Below are 22,021 nucleotides of genomic sequence, written 5' to 3'. Positions count from 1 at the left end.
TATGTGTGTATTGCTTGCTTTCTTGTTTGATTGGTAATATAGTGAATTTCTTTTTGACCCAACTTAATTTTCTTCATTTGTTGTTTCATGAACGTGATTCACAGATTCTTCTCTCCTGGCTGTATTTTTTGGTTATGTCTTCATTCACCTCTTTATGTCTTATCTAAAGGAACTGCGGTCTGAGGTGGAGCTGGAAGTGTTAGGAGACACAGAAGGACTCAACCTGTCATTTACAGCCATCTGTAACAACGGGACTCCCTTCCCACACCAAAAGAAATGCTCTCACATGAAGGTGGGAGACACAGTAAGTAGATGGCTGATACATCATCTGAAAAAACATGTAGATGATCTGTGAGACATTACCTTAGTGTACTCAAGCTGGACTTCTTTCAAGTATTCCAACATCGGTTTTCAAAAATTTCCTGATAAATACTTTCTGCAAAGCTGCTCCTCACATAGCTTTGTTTCATCGCGTGCACTCTGGTGGCTAGAAGAAGATAATTCGTATTTTCTTTCCCAGGCTTCGTTCAACATGACTGTGGGGATACCAAACTGTGAGAAAAGAAGCAGGCATGTTATTGTAAAGCCCGTGGGGCTGGGGGACGCCCTAGAAATCCTGGTCAGTCCAGAATGCAGCTGCGACTGTCAGAAAGAAGTGGAGGTGAACAGCTCCAAATGCAACCACGGCAACGGCTCCTTCCAGTGTGGGGTGTGTGCCTGCAACCCTGGCCACATGGGTCCTCACTGCGAGTGCGGGGAGGACACGCTGAGCATGGACTCCTGCAGGGAGGCCCCCGAACACCTCTCATGCAGCGGGAGAGGCGATTGCTACTGTGGGCAGTGCACCTGCCACTTGTCTCCTTATGGAAACATTTATGGGCCTTACTGCCAATGCGATGATTTCTCCTGCGTGAGACACAAGGGGCTGCTCTGCGGAGGTACGTAGGCTATATCCAAATCCTCCTTCCACAGCGGCTGTCAGGTATCAAGCAGGTGTTTTAAATCCCTTGCACCTTCCACAACCACCTGGCCACAGTAGGTGCTCAATAAATATTTTGCTGATTAGCTAAGTAGGTTCACCTTTAGACCTAAGGCAACTGAACCTCTCTTATGATTTTTCTGGCTCTGACATTCCCCAGGCATGAGATCTCTGCCAACTGAACTTACATCTCTATTATGATTTCCCTAAAAGTAAGTAGGTAAAATGTGGACTTGCCTTCTCTTTGGTCATTACCCAGATTTCACAAAACTTCATGTTAACTGAATTCCATTATCTTCCAGACTATTCTGGATCAGGCTTCCGGCATCTGACCCAACTCTGAAATGTCTATTACTTTGGAAATATTAAAAGCGAGGCTGCTTGGAATTCCATCATAGTTCAGCAGGTTAAGAATCTGACTAGCATATATGAGGACACAGGTTCAATCCCTGGTCTCTCACTCAATGAGTTAAGGATCCTGTGTTGCCATGAGCTGTGGTGTAGGTTGCAGATGCGGCTCGGATCTGGCGTTGCTGTGGCTGTGGTGTAGGCCTACAGGTCCAGCTCCAATTTGACCCCTAGCCCAGGAACTTCCATATGCCACAGGTGCATTAAAAAATTAAAAATTAAAAAAGGAAAGTTAGGCTGCTTATGGATCATACTGTAAAGGATGAGGGACACAAAAATACTAAATGGACTTTCAGGACCTTCATTCACTCCATGCATATGTATTAAAACCCGTTATGTGGTAGATACTAGGTTAGTCACTGTGTTAATATAGATGAAGAATAATGTATGTGAAGAAGGCTATGGAAAGAGTAAAAATGAAAAATTGCTTGGAATGTTTTGAGAGTGGGGAAAATTTTAAATAGGAGAAATATTTATATTTCAGTATCCTTTGTAAATGTCACATCACTGTGGTTTAAGAATATATTACATATAACATGACTATATCTAAATCATTCTGAGGGTTATATGTATATATCTAAGTACAATCTAATCAGACAAGACTTACAAATGTGTTAATGTACTTTAAAATGATACAGATTTGTGTCACAATAGGTACCGTGACTGTGGAATTTAAGCTCTCATGTCTTTTTTTTTTCCACAACGTGAGCCGATAGCATTTCAAAACAGAAAGTCATTATCTTTAGAGAAAACTAAGCAAGTTATGTTTCCAAACCACACTGTCAGGAACATATGAAAGTGACCAATTTTCAGGGGAAACGGCCTGAGCAAAGAAGCCTCAAAGAATTCCAAGCTCTTTGAAAAGCCTCTGATACCTTAGAAGTGCATCTCCGTTTCATTTCTTGGCTGCTGCTGTTGCTGCCAATAGATTCTTCTGAGGCTCCCTTCTTTCTTCTCCCCCAGAGAGTGAGAAGTTTAGGGTCTGTTCAGATTGAGACACATTTCTCTCCCCTTTCATTCAAAGATGTATTTCCATATCTAATGGGTGTGTTTCCAAACCCACATCCATCCTCTGTCCTCTTTTCCCAAGAGGCAGAAGAGACACAGTCTGAAGACAGAGGCCGTCACCAAGTCTTGGAAAGAGTATATTCAGCAGAATCCCAGGTGTCATTTCTAGTAGAAATCTTTAATCAAATAGGTGCTCAGGACCTTTGAATTTGCCTTTCAAAAAAATTCCCAGGTGTAATGGAATACAATATAACAGCGACAGTGACCCCCACCTATATTTTGCCCTTTAAGTCTGAGATGAAAGGGATCTGAGGCTGTGTAGACCCATGCAACACAGTTTTTCCATTTTCTTGATGGTCTTTCACTTTATTTTATATCCCACATGCGCACAGACATAAATTCAAAGCATCACCTGATCTGTGCATCCTAGTTATGCATATATCCTGAGAATAGCACTTTTCTTTGTATCAGATGCAGTGAGTGCCAAAGAAATTCTCTTTAGAAAATACAATTATTTTTTCATCTGGACTCAAAAAATTTCACCAACACCCATTTCCTTCACATGTTGGGGTAATTTCCAATCCTCAACAATGGCTGTTTCTCAAAAGCCATTTTGTGTTTAGAAACATCTCAAAGGATGTTACTCTATTATCAGTAACTTCCTCTCTTTTTTTTTTTTTTTTTGGTCTTTTTAGGACTGTACCCACAGCATATGGAGGTTCCCAGGCTAGAGGTCCAATGAGAACTGTAGCCACTGGCCTACACTACAGCCACAGCAATGCCAGATTCCAGCCACATCTGTGACCTACACCACAGCTCATGGCAATGCCAGATCCTTAACCCACTGAGAGGCCAGGGGCCAAACCTGCATCCTCATAGATGCTAGTCAGATTCGTTTCCACTGAGCCACAACGGGAATGCAAGTAACTTCCTTTTTTAAGAGGTACAATAAAAGTACAGCCATTTGAGTTCAAAGAATAACAGAGCATCTATTATGTGCCTGGTATTCACTTAGTGCAGTGATAAAATTGTGTCTGGCCTTATCAACATGAACACTGTGGTTGCTGTTGTTTGCAACAGAGTCCTGACTATGCTACACTTCTCATGTAAATCTCATTTATTTTACAATTAATACACTCTACCATGCACTGATTCTTTGAAGGGCTATTATCACAATGTTCCTTTCATGCACCTTCTTCCATCCATCTGTAAGCACTCACAGATAGAGGGCCGCATTGATTTTTCTCCTGCCCAAATTCCATTAGTCTTTTAAATTTTGATTCTAAGAGACTGGAAGCTCTAATGGACAAATGGCATTACAGAAAAAACTTCCTGCCATTGTGCACTTATAGTTATCAGTCAATGGCATTCCAGAAAAATCTATCCCTCTAAGAAGAGCCCAATAATTTTCTTCTTAATCCTTGGTTGTCGTCTTGCCTCTACATGAAGCCATTTTGAAGGTTTTGTTGTCATTGTATGAACAGGTACTTTAGATAATTGGTTATTTGTGGATACCAATTAACAACTTTTGTGACCGGGTTAACGGTTCTGGAAGGCCCACAGAAAAGAGAGTTTTAAATTCTGAAAGGAGATTTTGGAATGGTTTCCTAAAATTTCTGCCAAATAATTTTCTTTTTTTTTGATAGCCACATCTGAGAAATACAGAAGTTCCTGGGCTAGGGATCCAATCTGAGTCACAGCAGTGAACCAAGCTGCTGCAGAGACAACACCAGATCTTTAACCCACTGCACCATGGCAGGAATTCCTGCCAAATAATTCTTATAGGCAGTGATACACTTGGACATTTTCACAGCCTTTGGAAGTGCATATTTCATTTGACAATACTTGTACACCTTAAGCATTTTTCAGAATAAACTTCAATGTAGAAATTCCTTCCTATCATGAAAGTGCATTTCCCCTTTTGCTGAGGAAGAAATAAAGCAATTGTAATTTAAAGGATAGCTTACATGTAAAAATTAAGCAGGTTAAGGACCCAGGGTTGCCACTGCTGCAGCATAGGTCACAGCTGCAGCTGGGATTCAATTATCTGGCCTGGGAACTTCCATATGCCTGTGAGTGTGGCCACAAAAAATAAATGAATAAATAAATAAATAAGGTATGTCATGAATACATAAAATATATGTAGATACTAGTCTATCTTTACATAGGTGTAAGATGAGTGATATTTAATATAAAATTGATAATGTGTTGGTTTTCATATCATTTTACGACTGCTTTCAAAGCACTATATTACTGTGCAGTATGCCTCTCTCACAATTAAAAAGGAATATACGTTCCTTTTCACTTTTTTCCATACTGTTCACTACAGAGTATTGCGTAGATTTACCCTTACTATACCGTAGGTCCTTGTTACTCACCCATTCCAAAACAGTATAGTACTGGCACAAAAACAGAAATATAGATCATTGCAACAGGATAGAAAGCCCAGAAATTAGCCCACTCACGTATGGTCAATTAATCTATGACAAAAGAGGCAAGTATGTACGATGAAAAAAAGACAGTCTCTTCAATAAGTGGTGCTGGGAAAATTGGACAGCTACATGTAAAAGAATAAAATTAGAACATTGTGTAACATCATACACAAAAATAAACTCGAAATGGATTTAAGACCTCAACGTAGGCCTGATACTATAAAACTCTTAGAGTAAAACACAGGCAGAACACTCTTTGACATATATCTTCAGTCTTTCTGACGGTGTTTAAAGGCAAAGAGAAAAGATGGCCCCCAAGATCTGGAAACATTGTAGCCCTAAGAAACCCAGAACTTTATTTTACAGATAATGGTGACTGTGAGTGCGGCGAGTGCGTGTGCAGGAGCGGCTGGACAGGCGAGTACTGTAACTGCACCACCAGCACGGACCAGTGCGTCTCGGAGGATGGGGTGCTCTGCAGCGGTCGAGGGGACTGTGTGTGCGGCAAGTGCATTTGCACGAACCCTGGAGCCTCAGGACTCACCTGTGAACGCTGTCCCACCTGTGGCGATCCCTGTAACTCTAAACGGTAATGTCTCTGCTGTCTTCAGTCTTTTGTCCATAGGTTTCATTATGATCCAGGTTACAATGACATTTCATAAACTCAGAGCTCAAAATGGTTTTGCTGGATTTGGTCTTCAAGCATCCATCAAAATACACAAACCCACTGAGCCCCTGTGATCATCAGCTGGAACATCAGCCTCTCACTTGCCTCCAGGTGTTGGTTGTTCAGGACCACAATGTTGCATTTCTGCAAGAGCCTAAAATGGGGAAGTGAGCTGATGTCCCACCCTGATAACATCAGATAGCCTCTCCCTTACAATACCAGCCACACATCCGGAATGCCCCAGGGGTAGCCTGATGACATTCACATTCTGTACTTTTTTTAAAGGGAAACAGACAAGCTCCTTTCTTACCTAGAAGTTTATAGCCCAACCTTCCTGATTCATGCCTATCTATAGATTCATAATGTCCAAGAGGCAGAAAGATGATCTTGGCTTTCACTGCCTTCTCTGTTCACCACTGGTGCTCCTTGGCACCTTTCTTTTTTTCTGATTCTACATGCTGTTGTGAATTACATTTTCTTTTATACCGAGGGAAGGATGACAACAACAAACCACCACATTTTTTTATTTCTCAGTAAGAGAAACTATTTTTTTTGGTTGGCAGCTAACTTTTTAATGGAAGCGGGGAAAACTTTGTAGGTCAAGTGAAGTAAATCTTCAAATTGGCTGTGTTGTGACATTACAAGTATAATGTGTTATGCAGCAACCGTGCTTAAGCAGTTCATATTTTCGTTAACTCTGGCATCCAAAACGGTGAACAATGCAATTGTGAATTTGCATTTCTGTTGTGAACAAAGTAAGAAAATCGATATTCTCAGTAGTCACTCAGTGGTCACTCACTATCCAGGTGTCAAAACTTCTCTGTCACTGTTCCTGGACATAAGTCAAAAGAAGCCTGGGCATAGGGTTAGACTTGAATGGAATTTAATGTAAAATGTCCTTTCAAGGTACTTCTTCTATTACCTTTTTATTTTATCTTCTCTGTAAATGACTCGATCTTCTTCTTCTTCTTCTTTTGTGTGTGTGTGTGTGTGTCTTTTTGCCTTTTCTAGGGCCGCTCCCATGGCATATGGAGGTTCCCAGGCTAGAGGTCTAATTGGAGCTATAGCTGCTAGCCTACACTAGAGCCACAGCAACGCAGGATCCGAGCTATGTCTGCCACCTACACCACAGCTCACGGCAACGCCGGATCCTCAACCCACTGAGCAAGGCCAGGGATAGAACCTGCAACCTCATGGTTCCTAGTCGGATTCATTAACCACTGTGCCACGACAGGAACTCCAATGACTCGATCTTTTTAAAAAATTTATTTATTTAACTATAGTTGATTTACAATATTGTGGTAGTTTCAGATGTATGACTTCAGTTTCTTTTCCATTATAGGTTATTACAAGATATTGAATATAGTTCCATGTACTATACAGTAAATCTTTGTTGTTTATTTTATATATAGTAGCATATTATCTGTTAATTCTGTACTCCTAATTTATCCCTCCCCCTCCCCTTTGCCCTTTGGTAGTTATATGTTTTCCTTTGTGAAACATGATTCAATCTTAAATCTGATTTATAAGATATAAAATTAATAGTCAAAGTAGTTCAAATTTGAGGAATTAGGTAGAGTGATCTCCTCAGTGTTAGTTTTGAGATGATCCCATTCTTCCATTTATTCATTCACGTACTTATTTGTCAAAAAAATATTGAGTACCTTCTATAGGCCAGGAATCATGTTAAGCCATAGACATGCAGTGCTGATTGAAATTAAGTTGAATTCCTGCCATCTCAGGTGCTGAGTGTCTACCTGGAAAGACAACATTTTAAGAAGAAACTATAATGATATCTGGGCTGACAGTTATAATAAGGGACAGAGAGGGTGCAGCGGAACTCTATTATAGGATAAAGGTACCAGACTAGCATGGGCAGCCATCAGTGGGTTGCACAAAGGGGTAAAGGTTTTAAGGGCTTCCACAGTCTCAGCAGCCCCTTGCAAAGCCACTCCAAGTAAATATATATCCTAGATAAATGCAATATGCTTGCAGAACAAAGGCAACTTCCAGATAAGACTTCTATCCCCACTCCCACAAAGATTGCTGCTCCTAAGCCCTTCTTGCAGAGGAATTCAGAGGCTTGCTCTGCAAGGGAACTAAATGATAAGGGTTAGGGAAGGTTTGCCTAAAGAAATGTGGTTTCAGCTGAGATTTGATGAGGCGTGAGTAGGAGTGGGGAATCTTTCCAGCGATTAGAAGAGTGTATCTTTCCTTGGCCAGCATGATGTGTGCCCACAGTCAGAAAACTTTGGCAGTTTTGGGTTACTCTAAACACCATCTGTTTGTAAAGTGATTTTCAGCACAAGATTAATTCAGGGTCTAAGCTTTACTTTGCTGTATAGACATAATTAGAGTAGCTTAATTCCTGTGCTATCTTCTTGGAAAGACACTTTTATAGAAGTAGAGATCCTTTATTTTAAAGCCTGTATTAATGAGGTTCCAGGCTATAATCCTCAGCTTTTAAAAGCACTCTTATCAAGGCTTGGACTCATTCAAAAGAGTTACAGGAAAGTGAATTTTTAAAACCATATACAGATTCTTAGAATTCTTGTTAAAATAACAGACCCTTTCTGTTAAGAAATTCACACTTTGTCTAAGTTCTAATGGTATTTTAGCAGCATAAATCTTTCCCAGGAAAATGTATAATGAAAATATAGTTAAATCAAATACCAAAATATTTGGGGGTTTCCTTTGGGAATTTTCTTTTTTATTCAACCAGTCAGAAGCTATCTTTACAGATGACTGAAAACAGTAGCTATTATCGAGGCTGTCTCAGGGAACATTGATTACTGAATAGAAGTCAGAATAAAGCAGTTTCCCCCTGGATATCACCCAACCATCTTTCTGAATGTAACAAAACACAGCATCCTCTCTGAGACAACCCTGCAGCCAGAACCACAGTAACAGTGTTGCAGCCATACAACAAACTAATCAATTCTGTTGAATAATGTTCCCAGGAGCTGCATTGAATGCCACTTGTCTGCTGATGGCCAGGCCCGAGAAGACTGTGTTGACAAATGCAAACTAGCTGGTGCGACCATCAGTGAAGAAGAAGGTTCTGCTTGTCTTAAATTGCTTTTCTTTCCTTTGCGTAGTTTTGGAGAGGCAGAAACTCTGCGGAGGGCTTTTCAGTAGCTCGACCTCATTTGTACCAGGGCAGTTAGTTCACTCACATTCATTTTAAAGAGCAAATGCATTCCAGAAGGCTAAAGACTTGATGGTTTGGGATACAAGCAATTTGAAATCACAGCTATTCTATTTGGCTTCAGCTCTGCTGGCAAATTCATCTCTGCTTAACCCCCCTAACCTGAAATGGTCCTCTATGGCCTGATTGCCTTATTTCACCACGGGACAAAGTGAGGTGTAATACAAGTTTCTTGACAGCTGCCTTCAGACACTGGGCAGTTTCTGCTTAGTGGCCATTTTTCCTTCCTTCTCCTCTGATGCTCTTACTCCCAACTTTCCAAACATGGGCATTACATGATCATCCTTAATTCCATTTTGCCTCAGCCCCAAACTATAAGAAGGGACTGTTACCTTAAACTGCTAAGAAACTCTGCTCATGCTTTCACCTACTATTAAGTTACCTGCTTAAAATCAGATTTTTTTTTTCTAATGGCAAAATGTTTTCTCAAATATTTAAATATGTTGTATTTTAGCTGGGAAGACATTTGAAACATAATCTGTGAACTTTAAAACAAAGCAGACAACTGACTCCTCCCAAGGGGACCATCTGGGGGGATTTTTTTTTTCCCCACCGTCACAAAACCCCTGCATTATCCTGCCGCTCCGGGGAGACCGTTGCTTTGCAGGCCTAAGAAATTCAGCCACAATGCATCTGAGGTGGAGGGGAATAATCAAGACAATAATTTATGACACTCTAGGATATGTTTTTCTTTTTTTCTTTTTCTTTCTTTTTTTTTTTTTTTTTTTTTTGTGGCTGAATCCACACCATGTGAGAGTTCCCAGGCCAGGGATCAAATCCAAGCTGCAGCTGTCACCTACACCACAGCTGCAGCAATGCTGGCTCCTAACTCACTGAACAAGGCCACAGATTGAACCCATGCTACCATAGGGGGAACTCCCTGGAATATGTATCTTGAACAGATAAGATTAGAATGCAGAAATTAATGCATTTCCAAAGTGAAATGTTTGAAAATCACCAACATTTTAAAATTGAGGTTTCTGACTATGCACAGTTAAGTAGCTCTCTCTGGAGGGGTGTAATTAGTGCTCATAAAACCCCTCACCTGTGCTTTTCTGGTGCTTAAAGATAAATATGCCAACAGCCATACATTGGACAAGGGAGTGTGTACCTTAAACTAATGTCAAAGGTAAGATACAGTAAAAGCACTGAGTAAAGTGGCATTTGTGGCCTGTCCACATTAGTAAGTAGTACAAAGTCTCAGCAGATCCTTCTGCTTTCATTTCACAGCAGTTGGGATATTTACCAGGTGTTTCGAAGAAATGACTAAAAATTGCAGAAAATGCCTCGAAAATAATAGAACTGAATTTACTAGAAGCATCTGGTGAGGGAAAAAAAGAAGTAAACCTTTGAAACATGTAAATCATGGACAAGGAATTACTGTTATTTAAATACACAGCTTTCTGTGTATGGATTATCATAAATGCTTGGATTTGAGAGGAAAACTCGGTTCTTAGGTGGCATTTAAAATATTTGTGTTAGTCTTTTTGTGTAATTGACCAAATTATCTTCAAAATAGAGCAATACCACTATTTCTAACTCAGACATTGAAAATAATAATTGGGTCAGTAGTATCATTTAAAGCACCAATCTTGATGAATTTGAGAGAAAAAAATATCTTTTTCAGACTATGAATTAAAAAGTAACTTTCTGAATGGGCCAAAAATAAGTTCTATCTCAAGTTACTTGCCCAGTTATGGTATTGGTCATATCATCTTGAAATTTCACAACATATTAGCTCTTCCATGGGGTCTTTTATCAGCCTATTCTTCTGCTAACATGGAGAGTAAAGTAAGATAGGCGTAAACTTTTAATCTGAATATTCCTCGACTGTGCTGTGATGACTCGTGTGAGCATTTCTAGGGACAATGCCATTGAACTTTATTCATTCAATTTTATTGAAAGAGAAGTTTCTAATTTATCCCAACATTCATGCATTCAGAACATTGTTACTCAAAGTGTGTTCCATGGAACAGTAGTGTTAAATAGACAAAAGCACCATGGTTATATACACTTTGGAAATGGGAAGCTAAACCTTGTGTTTTCTTTGCAAGACAGAGAGTTGTTATGTAAATTAAATTAAATGTGCCTTGTGAATTTTCAGGAGTGGCAAAGGAGGGAATTAGAATAAGGAGGGGGAGTTGCCATCGTGGCTGTGCACTTAACAAACCCAACTAGTATCCACATGGATGCAGGTTCAATGCCTGGCCTTGCTCAGTGAGTTAAGGATCTGGCATTGCTGTGAACTGTGGTGTAGGTCGCAGATGCGGCTCCCACATTGCTGAGGTTGTGGCATAGGCCAGCAGCTACAGCTCCTGATTAGGCCCCTAGCCTGGGAGCTTTCATATGCTGTGGGTGAGGCCATAGAAAGACAAAAAAAAAAAAAAAATAGAATAAGGAGGGATTCCCGAACTTATTTGACCACAGAAACTTTTTTTTCCCCTCTTGGGAAACTGTTTCCGCTAAGAACTACAGATTCAGCCTTAAAGAGGAAGTCTTAAACACATAGCTATCTTGACTCGATGGTGGAAACAGTTTATATTTTCCACATCCTTCCTGGACTTTCCCAGACCCCAGCCTCTTCACCTCCATTCTCACATTTCTTCCTTTTCTAAGTATGATTTCATGGACTGACTGAGATCTTATATTCATTGGTTTTTTTCTAGAACAGCACTGCTAACACTCATCGAAGTGGGTAAAGAAGAAAGGTCCATTTCTAATGAACAACAAAAGAAAGCCCGAGCAGCTAATTATGCAAATCTCCAGCCCAAGCTGGACCCTTTCACTGAACATTCAATAATACCATTTTAATACCCAAACACCACAAAACAGGCTAAGTCTAGAGTCATAACAGTCATGAAAAGGAGTGGTGTGGTAATTAGAGCACGAAGGGAGTCATGACTCAAAGGTCATATAAGCAGTTCCATTAAAACTTAAAAACTCCTGGCCAAGTAAATTAAGCCTCTGCTTCAGTGTAGCTATTTAAAAGAAAGTAAGAAAGCAGGATCAATACTACTGAAAGGAGTATTATAAGCTGGCCACATATTTGTCTACCTGAGAATAAAATGTTCCGTTAAGTAAGTTAGAGAGGAACAGAGCAGGGTGCACTGTCACAGCAGAGGTGAGGAGGTAAGGAAAAAACACTCCAATGGGAAAAAGCATATTCCCCAAGACTTCGTGAATCCCAGCTAACTAGTCTGTTTTGGTAGGAGGAAGTGTGGTGTCGGTCACTTAAAAATGACCAAAGTATGCATTACAAATGCAGTGCTATTGCTATCAAACACATGAAATAACACAAATTTCACTAATCAAGTGCCACCCAGAGGTCCCTAAACCTCTTTCTCAGAATCACCTTATTAAAAATACTATTAACAATTCACTAAGACACTAGCTCCTGGAAACCACTAACTTCTCAGTTCAGAATAGCCAGGGGTGTGTCCCTGGAACCCATCATTTCAAAACGCCTAGGTGATTTAGATGACAGTAAATATTTGGGAATGACCAGATGAGAATAATCTTGTAATTAGATTTCTTAATATTCCTATATAAATAGATGCTTCTAATGCTTAAATTCATCCTCTGCTATCTTTTTTTTTTTTTTTTGGACTTTTCTAGGGCCACACCCGTGGCATATGGAGGTTCCCAGGCTAGGGGTCTAATCAGAGCTGTAGTCACCAGCCTACGCCAGATCCGAACCGCATCTGCAACCTACACCACAGCTCATGACAATGCTGGATCCTTAACCCACTGCGGGAGTCCAGGGATCGAACCCAAAAGCTCATCGTTCCTAGTCAGATTCGTTAACCACTGAGCCACGACGGGAACTCCCATCCTATGCAATATTAATTAATATTGCTAAATGTTTTACTAGAACTTTTCATCATAGATAATACAGGCATGCTTCTTATAGATTCTGGCATGAGGTGTTTTTCTTATAAGTTAAATACAAAAGCAACTTAGTATTTCTGTCTTTCTATGACTATGACATTGTTGGGCCAAAAGCAGACTATTATTAAATTTTTCTTTGATAGAATGAGAAGAACACATGTAGATTCTGTTTTATTAAAATCTTTTTATGTTTAAGCTAATGAGAAAAGTTTAGGTCTAGCAAGAGTACTCCAAGATGAACTTGGACGGTCTCAGTTTTGTCTTCTGACTCATTGTGTCATAATATTCTAATTTTGGACCATACATCTTAAAATTTTAGGTTAAGAGCAAAAGGTCCTTCTATTTACAGGTTTCTGAAGAAAGTGTTTCTCATGGTATCATTAAAATGTCTCAACTTCAAAGATAGGAGAACTTTAGGCTTTTTTATGTGTCTTTTTTTTTTTTTTATGGCCGCACCTGCAGAATATGGAGGTTCCTAGCTAGGGGTATAATCGGAGCTATAACTGCTGGTCTATACATCACAGCCAAAGCAACCCCGGATCCAAGCCATGTCTGTGATCTATCCCACAGCTCATGGCAACGCCAGATCCTTAACCCACTGAGCAAGGCCAGGGATCGAACCTGCGTCTTCACGGATGCTAGTAAGATTTGTTTCCGATGAGCCATGATGGGACCTCCAAGGTTTTTTTTTAATTAGAAAAATACTACATACTTTTGGCATAGGTGCCAAACCACTAAGATGCCTGAGAAATAATATTAATATCTTATTTTAACTGTTTTACTATATTATCAATTTCTAGCATGACATTCATTTTCTGATTCTTGAATAAGCTCAATTTTTTTTTTTCTACGTGGAAAAGATTTTTTTTAAAACTAAAAAAAGGGCTATATTGAATGTTAGGCAAACTGTCATCCTGGTCTCCTTTGATTCTGGAATTTACCTTTATCCTGCTGGTCCCTGAGCTACACAACACTTCAATCTCCATTTCCGCATATTAATTTATACATTAGTTTATATTTACTGACAATGCATGATCAGCAATCTTGACTATGCCATAGTGGGAAAGGCCCCTTTAGAAATATCAGTATCAGTTTGGACTGTGTAGTCTCTTTCTTACATGTAATCTAGGCTTCCTCCCAGATGCTTTCAGCCAAGGAGAACATATAGTTACCTCATTACCATAATCAGGGCCATTCTGTTCCCAAGACTGCTAAGCGTACCTGCTTTGAAGTACTTCTCTGCATTGAAATCCTGCCGCTCTCAGATTGATAGGGTGCATTTGATAGTCAGTCCTGATTGACCACACCTGGAACTGCTCTTCTGGAACATGGGTAGAAACTAAAACCTCAGTGGGTGGGGAAAATCTTATGCCTTTTCTATTCCTATACTGCAGTGTTGAAAATTCCTATTTGCATAATCAAACTCAATACTAACTTTGTTTTTTTTTTTTTTTAAAAATCCCTTCTGGAATCTCATTTAACTTGATGAATGACTCCTTTATCTACAGATTTCTCAAAGGATAGTGCTGTTTCCTGTTCTCTGCAAGGAGAAAATGACTGTCTTATTACATTCCTAATAACTACAGATAACGAAGGGAAAACCATCATTCACAGCATCAGCGAGAAAGGTAGGTGGCATATCTTTTTACTATCAGATGTAAGCAATACTACACGGGGGAAGAGAAGACAACCGGAATGTTACTCTAAATAGCTTGCCAGGAAAGACATTTCCAAATTTTTGATGGAATGCCCCTACTTTCCCAGTGATTGAAAGATACCTTTTGAAAGGTTTGATAGGGAGTTCCCATCATGGTTCAGTGGCAATGAACCCGACCAGCATCGAGGAGGATGTGGGTTCAATCCCTGGCCTCACTCAGTGGGTTAAAAATCCAGAGTTTCTGTGGCGTAGGCCGACAGCTATAGCTCTGATGTGACCCCTAGCCTGGAACTTCCATACGCCTCAGATGAAGCCCTGAAAAAACAACAACAAAAAGGGTTTTATATGTTCCAATGTGTCTTATTAAGACCAAATACCAAGAGAAGTGTATTTGTACCAATCCCTGAAAGCTGGCTGATGAAGTGTAGAAAGACAGACCAATTAAATACAATATAAGCAAAAAGTTTATTTTTAGGAGAGGCTAACTGGGAGGAGGTGCATAGCAGTCTAAGAGTAGGAGTTTTGAATCAGGCAAACTTTGGCTCAAATCCTGCTCTACCACTTAAGTGACATTCTGGAAGATACTTGCCTGAGTCTCTATTTCCTCATCTGTAAAATGGGAAAAATAATGGTACTTTCCCATAACAGTTGATTCAAGGACTAAATAAAATAATGCATGTGAGACTATATCAGTTCATAACCTACCCGAGGAGTCATTAAGTGATAATGCTGAATCCGAAAAGATGGGAAGTGGCAGGGAAGGAAGGAAGCGATCTGTAAAGGAAGGCTGAGCCCATTGCTTCTGTGGGTTTTTATCCACACCAACTTAGGATATGGGCTTGGGACTCAGGAAGCCTTCAAAGAAAAATCTCTTCTTTCGTGAAGGGGAGAGAGAAGTTTACACCAGGTAGAAAAGAAAATAGTAGGGAAAGTACTTTTGTTATGTTCTTAAATTCTCATGAGTTTCACCTGGGGAGCTTGTTAAACTTCCTGCATCCTGAGGCAGCAGGCTGGATGTGTGGCCAGGGACTCTGCATTTTAACATTTCTCCAGGTGACTCTGATCCTGATGGCTTCCAGACCTCCTCTAAATGAGTCTGCCCCAACAGCCCTGCCTGCCTTTTTCTTAGATACTTGGAGGTGCCTCACCTTTTCTGTCTTCCGTTAATGATGTATTCCTCAACCTTTCTCACAGACATGACAGCTTCATCAAATCTGACCTCTCCAGACCTTGTCAGCAGCCTCCTCCTCCTTCTCCCAAAAGCTGGGTGCCTAATTCCTGGCTCAGATAATAGCAGCAAGGGTAGGCTAGAAGGCAGATATATTTTGCGGTGTGTAGTGTGTGCTGACTTATCAATGACTTATCAACTACAAAATATTAAGTTCTGAATTTGAGGCCAAGAGGAGCAAACAGCCATCACTTAAGAGTATGAAAAGCAATATTAAAATTACCAAAAAGTAAGTTCAGGACATTATAAATCAACCAAGAATAGAAAAATATCTCATTGCAATGCTAAGGGTCAGGAAGAGATAGGGGTCAACCCAATGCAAGATTCAGGGGTATGATGGTGACCTTGCCACTCAGGTGGGTAGAGTACCCCTGCAGACTTGCTCTTGAAAATCTCCTGTAAATTGACTTCTTTGAAATGCATATATAAAGGGCAATGTAGAGGCCATTAGTTGAGATTTAAGGTGACGCCTGCTGTACAAGGAAGAAATATTTTATAGTACAAAAAAACCCCCTGACTCCTCATTATCTGTTTTATAAAGTCAAATTCTTCAATTACAACCCTACCCTTTGTTTTGTGGCGGTGGCAGGCAGTGGCTGTAGCACATTCTTCTGAAACCAAAGCCCTTCCTTATAATATTGATTCCACTGGAAAAGTAATTTCCAAACAAAAATGAACTTCCAGAATAGGGTGTTTTTAATTCAGGGGTTTTTGTAACTATTTGGTTTAATTTTGACTTTTTTTTTCCTCTGTGAGACATGCCTTTGGTTGACAAATGCTTCCTCATTACTGAATTATCGTGTTTTTCTTCTTTTATTCATCTACGCAATATGAGTGGCACGTCAACACGCCGTCTTTCCAAGAGCCGTCAGATGCCCTGATGTCTTTTTATTAAGGCTTTTTACTCTCCCTATGCTTTTGAAGTGGGAAAAATCACCCCCTTGGGGCTTAACAGGAGTCACCTGACAGCTTCAGGGGTGCCCCTTTCCTGGTAAATGTTCTTTATGCCCAGAGCTTCCAGGGTCCCTGAGGACAGCGCCTGTCCCCAGGAATCTGTAGTTCCCCTCTCACAGCTTTAAAGACCAAAGAATCCCAGGGCAGCTGATTAGAGGTGATGAGAAAAGAGGCAAAATGAGAAAGGAGAATGTGAAAGTTGAAGGATTCCCAGAGTTCTCCAAACAAAGAAAAAGAAACCAATTGATGAGTCCCCGTCAGTGTGTGTGTGTGGTCGTAGGAAAACCTTCACTCATCTTTTTTCCAGAGAAACTTTCAGTGGATAAGAGGTGCATTCATGAGTGCCACAGCCCATGAATGATAGTTGGGGAGCCTTCCAGGCAGGAAAGTGGGTGTGGATATGATACCCACGGTTTCCAACTTGGAGTTGCCAGTCCCTTGAGGGCCTTGAGGATGGAAAAGAAAGATGCATTTTTTTTTGGTAACATCAACCACAACAATAATAGTAGCTCTCATTTATTGAGCCTTATGCACACCATATGGTAGGTCTTATTCTATATGTTTGACATGTATTAATTCATTTAATGTTCTCAACAACCATATAAAGCAAGTATTGTTATCATTTCCATTTTACAGGTGAGGAAATTAAGATGTTAATAATTTGCTAGGTCCTGCACCAGTGAAGTACCAGCCTTAGTTGAAGAACTCCAGCAGCCTGGCCTGGAGCCCATGCTCTTAACTGCTGTGCTATACTGCCTCCTACTGGCTGTACAGTTATAATAAATACCCGAATCCCCCAAATAGGTCAGAACAGCACTCTCCAATAGAAATATTATGCAGACCACATGTGTAATTTTAACTTTTCTAGTAACTTCATTAAAAAGGATGAAAGAAAGTAATTTTAATGTTTTATTTAATCCGTTATATCCAAAATATTGTTACTTCAGCATATAATCAATATCAAATTATTAAAGAGATATTTTACTTTTTTATATCCTCTTCAAAAATCAGTGTGTACTTCACACTCACCACAAAACCTAATTCTGAAAAGTCACTTCTCCAGGGATGGTTGAGCCATAGCCACACATGGCAGAGCTATCAGATTGGCTGCATTAGAAACTCAGCAGCTTAGAATGAGATGCAGCACTGACCCATACTCAAAAGGAAACCCCCCAATGGCACAGAGTGATGTATAAAGCCCATTTCTCCTACCTAGAAATATGTCTTAATGTAAGCACCTGAAGAAATACTAAAGAGACTGTGGAAAGTGGAAATTTCTGTTGCATAATACCCGCTCTGGTGCTTGGGTCAAAATCTTTTTTTGAGAAACATGTGACTCCCAATGACTCTAAGTTCTTAAAATAATTATCTCCACTAGGCTATGCCTGCTCCTCCTTTTTTATTCCCTACTGGAGAGCCCTCCTGATTCACATTCTGGCTGCAAGGTCTCAGCAAGCTTCATCTTGCTTTGAGCAAGAACGTTGTACACCCCACCCAAGACATTTCATAGTCAAAGATGTAGCCAGTATCTCTTCTCATTGACAAGAACACCTGTCACTTTCTTTGCCAGAGTGTTGCTAGCCTATTAGAAGCAGCCATGGTTCATTGGCTATGCTAGAAACAGTCTTTAGATCTTCACACTGAAGTAGCAATTTCATTAGCTCCTTTACTTATTTCTGCATAATCGCCTTATGTGGTTTTTTGGCCAAAGAACAAAAGTGTGTGAGGCAGGCATCATGCTGTTAGGGGGTCATTAGTCCCGCTCAAATTCAGATCAGCTATAGATCTTACCTTGAAAGCAGTATGACTAGCCCTGTGTGTATAACTCTCCTTATTAAATACCTAAAAGCAATAAGAGTTAGGATAAACTAAACATGATTCATTTCCTCCCAAGATACCATAGATTTGCCTCATTTCTTGCAGAGGGAGGCAGATATTTAATGATAATTTTACGTGGGATTTTTTTCCCATGAAAGCAAAGGGAGAGCTTAATTATAGTGTTTCATTAAGAAATGTATCATCTCCCAGGCATATTGCAAGGATTATTAGTCATTCTGCTGTCAATGAGGGAAGGTACTGTATAATTGCAAAATTATATTAATATCATTGTTGCCGAAACTCAGCCTCTGTCCTCTGGTACTGGATAGGAATGCAGAGATAGAGTTTTGGGTGAAGGTGAGAAAGATGGATTTATTGCTTTGTCAGGCAAAGGGGGCCACAGCAGGCTAATGCCTTAAAGACTGTGCCCCCCTTGGTAGGGACCAGAAAGTGGTTTTATAGTTTGGGGAGTGGAAAATAGGGCTGCAGATAAAGACCAAGGTAAAGGCAAGCTTGTATTGTCTTTCAAAGCTGGTATTTAGGGGCCACCAGAACTGGTTTGGTGGTCCTCCTTCTTCTCAGAATAAAGAATGCTTCATCACGTAGTTCTTCCACTTGGGTGTTTTAGTTCTGCATAAAGGCTCAAAGATATTGTTGTGGTTTTTTGTTTGGTTTTTTTTTTTGCCTTTTTTTAGGGTCACACCTTTGGCATATGGAGGTTCCCAGGCCAGGGAGTGAATTGGAGCTGCAGCTGCCGGTCTACGCCAGATCCAAGTCGAGTCTGTGACGTACACCACAGCTCACCGCAACACTGCATCCTTAGAAGCCACAACCTCATGGTTTCTAGTCAGATTCATTTCCACTGCATCACAACAGGAACTCCACAGATATTGTTATATATATACCTTGAGGAGGAACCAGGACTCTGCCTGCCCAAAGCTGCGCTATTGTCTGTTGACTTCTCCGTGGTCTCTGCCTCCCTTCCCTTCCCTGATTAGCAACTGTCCTTTGGAACTCAGGGACAGTCATGGAGGCTGAGGCTTATGCCCTGAAGGCAAGAAATGGAGGACACAGAAATGCTTGTGTGCCCAGGAGCCCCACAGGGCACAAGCTCTGTTACATCATCAATAGAGTCAAAATAACATTTCATAGAAGGTTCAAGTAGAAAGGACTATACAGAACACCTCATATCTCAAACTTCCCTGAACATAACAATCACTTGGGATACTTTTAATAAAAAAATCTGTGGCTCCATCCAAGGCCTACTGAATCAGAATCTTAGGGGATGGGTCTAGGAATTTAAGGAGTGGGTTTAATAAGCATGAACACCTGGGCTTAATCTTATCCTCAGGATGTTAAGGGAACACTGAAGTCCCACTCCTTGGTTTTACACATGAGGGTACTGGGGCTCAGAGAGCTGGAGGAACTTGATGGGTTTTAGTCAGCTACTGTCCCTCAGGTGGGAACTGAACCCACCTCTTGTGGGTCCAGGAATTGTTCAGGACACCAGGGCACTACATTTGAGTTAAAATAAAACTGAAAGCCATGACTGTCTCTTTTCTATCTACCTACCTATCTATCTAAAGGAATCAGCAAGAAGTAAATTTGCAGGGGGGGGGGGGGTTATATCATTTTTTTTTTACATGAATCTCTCTTGTACTGTGTTTTTACAATCACCAGCCTTGTCTGCTCATAGTCTGTGTATTTCCTCATCTTTGTCTTTTCCTCTTTTATTTATTTATTTATTTATTGTCTTTTTGCCATTTCCTGGGCTGCTCCCGCAGCATATGGAGGCTCCCAGGCTAGGGGTCTAATTGGAGCTGTAGCCACTGGCCTACGCCAGAGCCACAGCAACGTGGGATCCGAGCTGCGTCTGCAACCTACACTACAGCTCACAGCAATGCCTGATCCTTAACCCACTGAGCAAGGACAGGGACCGAACCCACAACCTCGTGGTTCCTAGTCGGATTCGTTAACCACTGCACCATGACAGGAAGTCCTGTCTTTTCCTTTTTAAAAAAAATTTTTGATTATAGTTGATTCAAATATAATCTCCTAAACAATTCAAGAAAAATCCATGAAAAAGTCATTGTGTGTGTATGCATTCCATTTTTACTTTATCATAGACCCAGAAGAGACCATCTATGCTGATTAAACTATATAGCCTTTTTCATGGTCCTTTAAATATTCCATGTGTATGAACTGTCAGCCGTTTGGATGCTAATTCTTCTTGAGGTTTTTGAGCCAGCTATTCAAGTATATATCCATTTGCTTAGAATAACCAAACTCTTGTTTTTTACTTTGAAAGAATAGGGCTTATCCTTTAACAAGTAACTCATTTTTCAAAATGCAGCAAAATAAAAGGTGTTACTATTTTCCCTCTACTGGAGAAAAAATATGGTTGGAAAATTTAATGAGAAATGTTTTCTCTATATGAGAACACTAATCAGACTATCTTAATATAATTTTCTTTGTTTCGTAGACTGCCCAAAACCTCCCAATATTCCCATGATCATGTTGGGGGTTTCACTGGCTATTCTTCTCATTGGGGTTGTCCTACTGTGTATTTGGAAGCTGCTGGTGTCATTTCACGATCGGAAAGAAGTTGCCAAATTTGAAGCAGAACGGTCAAAGGCCAAGTGGCAAACGGTATGTTCACACCTCAGGGCTACTCTTTGGCCTGTGGAAGAGATGGAGTGTCAGCTTTTCTAATGCTTTAAGAAAGAGTTAAGGAGTTCCCACCGGAGCATAGTAAGTTAAGCATCTGACTGCAGTGACTCTGGTCGCTGCAGAGGTGAGGGTTCGATCCCAAGTCCAGTGCAGTGGGTTAAAGCATATGGCGTGGATTCAATTCCTGGCCTGGGAACTTCCATATACACTGGGTGTAGTCATTTAAAAAAAAAAAAAAAAAAAAAGGAAGAGTTAAAATGCCATGTACTTTCTCTACTCTCACCACATTCCCAGGCACTAATTTCTGTTCTGTTTTGGGGACAAAGAAACCTCTGCCCATTATTGGAAACCCAGATGGCCCTCATAGCACCCATTTGTCTCTCAATGTGGTGAGGATTTCCCCTACTCTGAAGAATCTCAGGAAATTCCTTACATAGCTCTCGGCATATGGAGGTTCCCAGGCTAAGGGTCAATCTGCGTCTGCAACCTACACCACAGCTTATGGCAACACCAGATCCTTAACCCACTGAGCAAGGCCAGGGATTGAACCCACATCCTCATGGATACTAGTTGGCTTTGTATCCCACTGAGCCACAACAGGATCTCCAGAAATCTATTTTATTCCTCACCACCAGGAGGCTCCCGCAGGCCCCATCTGGTAAAGCATAGGTGCTGTATCTGAACATTTCCATATATCAGTTGCTAGAGCCAATACAATGCTGTTCATGAATAGTATGACAATTCACGCCAATTTCCATGAATTTACTCATTAGTCATAATAGGTTACAAAGCAAAGTTGAGAAGACTTTTGAAATCCCATCTAGTTAGTTTTTCTGAATAACATAAATTTTAAATAGCTACCCCCCAAACCCCACAAAGTATCAACTTTTAAATACATGTATTCAATAGATACAATTTATGTGTCTCCTCTTCACAGTGGGCAAACACAAAATAGGACTCCAATTTTCTGTGTTTTCCACAGGAGAGATAATTGCATTTCTAGAGGACCATAGAAACAATTTCATGGTTTTAATTTCATCTCTCTCTCTCTCTCTCTCTAATGGTGTGTCCAGCTATCTAATAGCAATTATCCTACATTGCTGA

General features: G+C 40.4%; 1 protein-coding gene across 6 annotated transcripts in view; it reads left to right on the top strand.

Annotated features, from left to right (window-relative positions):
- The window catches only part of ITGB6 (integrin subunit beta 6), a 128,168-nt gene that overhangs the window by 100,556 nt on the left and 5,591 nt on the right, over window positions 1-22,021 (top strand). For 5 of the 6 annotated variants that reach the window (XM_047772714.1, XM_047772715.1, XM_047772716.1 and 2 more), the window contains 6 exons: window positions 170-304; window positions 521-938; window positions 5,194-5,416; window positions 8,455-8,552; window positions 14,099-14,218; window positions 20,730-20,896. In XM_047772714.1, the coding sequence (XP_047628670.1) occupies window positions 170-304; window positions 521-938; window positions 5,194-5,416; window positions 8,455-8,552; window positions 14,099-14,218; window positions 20,730-20,896 (1,161 nt within the window). Of the gene's footprint in view, window positions 1-169; window positions 305-520; window positions 939-5,193; window positions 5,421-8,454; window positions 8,553-14,098; window positions 14,219-20,729; window positions 20,897-22,021 lie in introns of those variants that run through there. The other variant, XM_047772718.1, reaches the window with a different exon arrangement.

This window comes from Phacochoerus africanus, chromosome 3 (genome assembly GCF_016906955.1).
Source record: "Phacochoerus africanus isolate WHEZ1 chromosome 3, ROS_Pafr_v1, whole genome shotgun sequence".
Classification (NCBI taxonomy): domain Eukaryota; kingdom Metazoa; phylum Chordata; class Mammalia; order Artiodactyla; family Suidae; genus Phacochoerus; species Phacochoerus africanus.
The sequence above is the reverse complement of the archived record's forward strand: the minus strand, read 5'-3'. Positions and strand labels throughout refer to the sequence as shown.